Genomic DNA, 7,081 nt, shown 5'->3' on the forward strand with positions numbered 1-7,081 from the left:
CTGCTTTATGTTTGATAACAAAAGTGAATGATTGCAATGACTCAACCCACTTAGCATGTCGAGGATTAAGTTTATGTTGACCGTGAATATATTTAAGCGACTCATGATCCGAACAATAACCGAACAATGCCTTTGCAATTAACGGGAATAAGAAAAAGGCACACTGCCTTGATTTTATTTATCTCGTAATATTGAAGAAAAAAAAACTGAATGCTAGAAACAATCTGCTGCAGAATATAAATAATAGAAACAATATAAGTTTATTAGGAAACTAAATAACTAGAATTATTATTGAAAATCTTTTGCTTCCTCTCCAAGGCTAGGGTCAGAAGGGAAATTGCCTAAAATACACTTTTTAAAAAAATTTTGTCAATATACACCATCAGGGCGACCAAGACTTTGGTCGACCACCATTATAACATGGTTGACTGCGTAGTCGACCAACCCTAATAAGGTAGTCGACCGGCCATTACAAGGTGGTCGACCACTCTTATTCGAACAAAAATTGGGTCGACTACCATTATATCATGGTTGACTACGTAGTCGACCAACACTAACAAGGTGGTCGACCAACCATTACAAGGTGGTCGACCAAAAAAAAAAAAAAATGTTGAACACGAACATGAACTCAAAAGTTGAATTTGAGATTCGATGTGTTTTAGGCTATGATTCCTTCACCAAAGTTGCATCTAAGCATACTAGGAACACTCGTGAATCATCAATCAAACCAAAAACATTAAACTGACTTCGAATTTGAAAAATGAAAATTCAGTTGACTTTTTCATCTAAACTTTGACTTCGAAATTCTAGCTCGATTCTTCAAGTTAGATCTTCAAAACTTGCAGATAGCTTCACGAAGTGATTTAGAACACAACTACATTAATGGATTTGAACAACTCATTACCTGCAAATATGCAACTGTGATGATTTGGTTAAGTATCTGCATATTTATTTATTTACAAAATTGTTTAATGGATTTGTATACATGGCCAGCTGTTTTGGTACAACTTTCCACCCTCACCAGTTCACCACAAATTTTTTTTCCAGCAAAGTAATATCATGGTCGACCACCTTGTAATGGTTGGTCGACTACCTTGTTAGTGTTGGTCGACTACGTAGTCAACCATGATATAATGATAGTCGACCCAATTTTTGTTCGAATAAAAGTGGTCGACCACCTTGTAATGGTCGGTCGACTACCTTGTTAGGGTTGGTCGACTACGCAGTCAACCATGTTATAATGGTAGTCGACCAAAGTCTTGGTCGCCTTAATGGTGTATATTGATAATTTTTTTTTAAAAAGTGTATTTTGTGATAAAAGTTTAAAAAAAAAGTGTATTTTAGGCAATATCCCGGGTCAGAAGGATCCAGAATCATCCCAGGCCCATTTGAGCAGCAGCATTTAAGTCATAATACTCCAGAAAATCGTGCAGGCCCACCTGTGTTTTCTTGGGCTTTCGTTGATAAACCTTACCCGACTTGTGATCCACTTTAACTGTCGAGGATCCTGCATCACTTTGATAACATGATTATCGAACACAACGGGTAAAAACTTACATGCAGTACTCCTGAATTGAGAGGTGTGACACTTATAGAGAAAAGACCAAAAAGTTACGTATTAAGGACATGTTACATGTACGAGCCACTTGGATTTGACCTTGTGAAACATATTGACATAAATCGTGATTAGAAATTTAATCATTTATGATTTTTTTATTTTTATTTCAGGTTATTAAATGATACTCGTAGATTAAGAGTGATACTTAATAAAATAATTTAAGTATAAATAATACTGTAGTACATAAAAGCTAGTTAAGTGATCATTTAATGTGATTACTGATAAATTTTAGGTAAATAATGAATCTTTAAACATCTTAGGTACTCTCATGTTATTTGAAATGTGAGAGATAAAAAAAAAATAAATAAATAAAATTAATAATAATTATCCTTCTAAATTTTATTTCTCGTAAATTACACTACTTAACCTATCAAGTTTATCAAGTTTACAAATTATTTGAGAGGATTGTAACCCTTAAAAATCTCATTTTTATTTTCAAGACTTAAATTTTTAGTTTTTTAAATGAAAGTAACAAGTTTTGAGGACAGCCTCACGTTGCGAAGGCGAACCTCTTATATATATATATATATATATATATATATATATATATATATATATATATATATATATATATATATAAATCAGTTTTCCGTTATACAAAACTTATCTTTTAAATTAAATACTTAAACGTTAATAACCCTAACAAAATAAAAATAAAAAATATGTTTCAAATCAATAATTAAAATCAATAGTAAGTTTGGGAGTAGGAAAAAAAATTGTAAAGAAAAAGGGAGAGAAAAAGAAGTAAAATAAAGATTTCAAATAAACTATATATAAAAAAAATGTTCTAGGAAAAAAAATCATATCTATAGTAAGAAAGGCTAGACTTAAAAAAGAATTTAAAAATAAAAATACTGGAAGCGAAAAAACTGAATTAAAAATAAAAAAACATTAAGGGGTGTATTATGAAAAATTAAACAAAAACAAGGGTTAAAGGGTAAAAATGAAAAAACAAAAAAAAGGGAGATAGGTCACCAGGGACTAGAACCCCAGAGCCCTCAGATCACGATACAAAATTAAAATAGAAAATATTTTCAAATTAATAATTAAAATCATTAGTAAGTTTGGGAGTAGAAAAAAAAATTGTAAAGAAAAAGGTTGAAAAAAGAAGTAAAATAAAAGATTTTAAATAAAATATATATAAAAAAATGGTCAAAAAAAAAATCATATCAATAGTAAGAAAGACTAGACTTAAAAAAGAATTTAAAAATAAAATAATAGAAGTGAAAAAAACTGAATTAAAAATAAAAAATATTAAGGGGTGTATTATGAAAAATTAAACAAAAAGTGGGGGATTAAAGGGTAAAAATGAGAAGAAAAAAAAGGAGGTAAGTCACCAGGGACTCGAACCCTAGAGCCCTCAAATCACGATACAGGGACATAACCACTCGACTATTATTATTCTTTATTTATAACATTTAATCTTTAAGTCTTTAAAAAAGTCGATTTTCAAATTGAATTGCAATTGAATTTTACTATTCATTAAATTTCTAAATGAATATATATATATATGGGTGTGTTTGGGTGACGAGCTTGTTAGAGCTTATGGGAGTTTATAGGAGCTTGAGCTTATGATTTTGATAAGCTCTAAGTCATAAGCTTCGTTTAGTAGAGAAAAAAAATAGAGCTTATAAAAATCATAAGCTCTGATAGTAGCTTATGAAAAAAAGTAGAGCTTATGAACTGAAAAATAAGCTCCAGCTAGTTTACCAAACACTTATAAAAAATAATAAGCTTCAGCTAACAGCTTAAAAAATAAGCTCCAGCTCCAGCTCTATCTCATAAGCTCCAGCTACAGCTACAAGCTCCAGCTCCAGCTACTTTCATCCAAACACACCCATAGAAAGAATTTATTGATTATTTTTTAAAATTATTTTAACTCCAAAAGTCTAAAATAATATTCCATATCATTTTAATCCTTCAAAATATGATTTTAAATACTTTTTTTATTCCTCACTTTTTTTTCGGATCACCATTCACTAAAGATGCATTGATAAAACTGAATAATTAAGTCATAAATGATTCATAATCGGAATGATTTAAAGGTCATGAATAAAATTGATTATAACAAAAGTTTGTTCAATAATTATTTTTGAATGAATTTATTTCTTTACTTAGCCAAAAAAACAATTTATAATATGTTACTTAAGTAATTTATACAGGATCTCAATTAACAAATAAAAAATGTTGTCGTTACTAATTTTCATCTTAAAAAAAAAAAAAAAAAAAAAAAAAAAAAAAAAACTAATTTTTTTTAACCAATCATATTCTTCCCCATTTCATTTCTTTTCTTCTAAACTGGGTCCTCGATATCCTGAAACATGTAGAGAAAAAGATCCAATCTCTCGTTAACTTTCCCAATTCTTTTACATCTTCATCTCTCATTTCATCAACAAAAAATTTAAACTTTTTCTTCAAATTTCTTCCATTTTCACCTTCACACACTCACAAATGGCTATTATCACCCAAGAACCATACTCACCAACCCCCCCTCCAATCAACCCCAAACCCAAACACAAACCATCAAACCCAACCCCAAACCCTTTCACTTTCTGGTTTTACTTCACCATCTCAATTTCTATCGTAACCCTAATATTCATCACCATTTCTTCTTTTTCCACCCAACAAGACCCCAAAACATGGTTCCTTACACTACCCACAAATCTCAGACACCACTACTCTAATGGCAGAACAATTAAAGTTCAAACAACCCCTAACAGTGATTCAATTGAAGTGTTCACAATCCAAGATGGCCCATTCGATTCATCACAGAATGTTCTTCTTGTACATGGGTATGCTTGTAGTTCATTTATTTTCAGTAAAGTTGTTAACTTTTTAGGAAACAAAGGTGTCCGTACCGTTGCTTTAGACCTTCCTGGTTCTGGGTTCTCAGATAAGTTCGAAACCGTGACTGAAGAGAAGGAGGTAACGGGTTTTGGTAGGGTTTTAGAGATGTATAATGAAATTAAGGAAAAGGGTATTTTTTGGGGGTTTGATCAGTTAGTTGAGCAAGGGTATGTGAATTATGATTATCCAGAAAATGAGATTCGTATGTCGAAAGTAACGAGTTTGAAACCGATTGAATTAGGTCCTGAAGAGATGGGTAGGGTTTTGAGACAAGTGATTGATACAATGGGTTTAGCTCCTGTTGATTTGATTTTTCATGATTCAGCATTTAATTTAGGTGCTAATTGGGTGTCTAAAAATTTAGGAGTTATAAGAAGTGTAACACTTTTAGATAGTACATCGAATCGACCCTCTTTTCCTGTATCGTCCTTGAAATTTCCGGTGATTAGAGAGATTGTTACGGGTTCTGGATTTGTTTTTAGAAAGGTTTTCGAAAATTGTTGTTCAAAAAAAGGTGGTGTGTTAGATGCAGAGAGTCATAGACTTCTTTTGAAGGGTAAAGATGGAACGAAATCGGTTGTTGGACTGGGAAATAAAATGAATGCTAGTTTCGATATTGCGGAATGGGCTAAACTTGATGGTGTTAAAAATTTACCGATGCAAGTGATTTGGTCTGAAGAGCGGATTGAACAGGGGCGAGAAATTGCCAACGAGCTTCTGCAAGCGACATTTGTCACACATTCTGGTGGTCGCTGGCCGCAGGTGAGGACTGAAATCTTTCGTTATCGTGATGCTGTTAAATGTCTATATATCGACATATCGTTGCTTGAGATTAGGATAACTTGCTAATGGAAGTGCATAGTTGATGAATTCTTTTACTAGTTTAAACTCTAAATCTGGTAGTATAAACTAGTATGCAGGGGATGGATCAGTATCTTTTTATAAGGCATTATATTAGTCTATGTATTACATTTACATATAGGTAGAGGTGGCAAAATGGGTGGACTGGTAAAGGGTAGTTCTTTGTGACAGGTTGGAATGGGTCTGGTTAGGTTGACCTATGACCCATCCCAGTTTTTGTTTAATCTACTAAATTATCTAAACAGTTTGTCAAATGTTTACAAAATTTTGTATTATATTAAGTAAAATTTTGAATAATATCAGCTAGGAAGTTTGATTCATTATCTCACACTTTAGGCCGTTTTTGACCTGTTCCTTTTATTAGCTCGTTCTGTTGCCCTCAGAAAGACGATATAGCTGAAATTGACCTTTTCACAAGTAAGTGGATCAAACTTGCCACCTCTACATATGGCCGTGTGGGTGAAAGGTGATTTGGTTTGTTTGAAAAAGATGCAACATAAGGATGCTTTTAGTGTTAAATAGGAACGTTGATTTGATGGATCTTTCATAAGTTTTCAACCTAAGTGGCACCATCCTAATAATTATATATAAGCATGCGAAGGTTCCATTATTAGGATGCCGATTCCCATTCTTCAGAGGGAGCAGTAGTTGACTTATTTTGACTCTAGTTTGTTGTTCTATGCACGTCTTGATTGTTGAAAATAATGTGATTTAGTTATAAATGATTGTCAAACTCTGGTAAATTTCTGAACTTTCTCGCAGAAAATTACTCCGTAGTTAACAATACGATGACATTTGTTGTGAGACTTCATCTAACAGCAACATCTTTAATGGATGCAGGAAGATACAGCTGATGAGCTGGCTGAACGCATTTATGAGTTTGTCTCCAGATTACCAAAACCAGTCAAAGTCACCAAGAAAAAAGAGCCTGTACCGGACCACATTCGTGAAATGCTGGATGAAGCGACAGCCAATGTTCACCACCCTGGTTTTGGTGGTCATGACCATGGTCATGGTCATGATCATGGTCAGGAAGTTGGATACCCAAGTGGTTATGGACTTGGCCATGAATTCAGTTGAGAGTCTGCTGTTTTTGCAGGGCCTTTTTTGCTTTTCGCGAGTTTTGTATAATAGGAATTGATAGCCCTTTTAGTTTGCTTTTTAATTTTTATGATTGTTTATTCTATTATGGTTTTCTTAGTTTTACAATTGGCTGCCTTAGATGGTTAATGATTATCCAAGATGTTATTGAATGCGAGTGTTGTGTTAAATGAAGGGAACAAATATTTCTGGGAGGGGTTATTCGTCTTCCTAGTCTTCGACACAAGAAAAGGTTTTTTTGCACACTTTTCTTGTGTTGAAATATCGCATTTTATGTGTCGGATTGATTTACTTTTGAAAGCCATTTAAACGTTTGTGTATTTTCTCAATGGGTACTTATTTCATATATGAAGCTAGTTTGAGTTTGATTGCAACCATTGACATAAGTGCTCTTTGTGGATGTGTTTGCGTGTATGGTCAATAAAAAGTTAACAGGTGATGTTTTCTCTATTGACGAAGCAAAGTCAATTTTGGCCGGCTGTTAACTGACTGATTGTAGGTTCAAATCTTACTTGGGGAGAATTTAGAATTGCGACAGAAAATCGTTTGTAGCAATACATGATTTCATTATATACATTAAAAATTCTTTCTGTAGTTTATAACTAGTTTTCGAACCCTTGCTTCGCGCTGGGGGTTCAGTTTTCAATGTATTTT

At 32.8% G+C, this 7,081-nt stretch overlaps 1 protein-coding gene across 1 annotated transcript; it reads left to right on the forward strand.

Annotated features, from left to right (window-relative positions):
- Positions 1-4,054: 4,054 nt before the first annotated feature.
- Positions 4,055-6,726, forward strand: LOC139885656 (protein AUXIN RESPONSE 4). Its single transcript, XM_071869403.1, has 2 exons — positions 4,055-5,227; positions 6,167-6,726. The coding sequence occupies exons 1-2, from the start codon at positions 4,070-4,072 to the stop codon at positions 6,404-6,406; spliced, it is 1,398 nt and encodes a 465-aa protein (XP_071725504.1). The 5' UTR covers positions 4,055-4,069; the 3' UTR covers positions 6,407-6,726.
- The last annotated feature ends 355 nt before the right edge of the window (positions 6,727-7,081 follow it).

Source organism: Rutidosis leptorrhynchoides, chromosome 1, assembly GCF_046630445.1.
Source record: "Rutidosis leptorrhynchoides isolate AG116_Rl617_1_P2 chromosome 1, CSIRO_AGI_Rlap_v1, whole genome shotgun sequence".
Taxonomy (NCBI): Eukaryota; Viridiplantae; Streptophyta; class Magnoliopsida; order Asterales; family Asteraceae; genus Rutidosis; species Rutidosis leptorrhynchoides.

Excerpts from the sequence above, each read along its gene's own strand:
- LOC139885656 (XM_071869403.1), top strand. The coding sequence starts at position 4,070 with ATGGCTATTATCACCCAAGAACCATACTCACCAACCCCCCCTCCAATC. Across the intron at positions 5,228-6,166 it reads CTGGTGGTCGCTGGCCGCAG|GAAGATACAGCTGATGAGCT; the intron begins GTGAGGACTGAA and ends TAATGGATGCAG.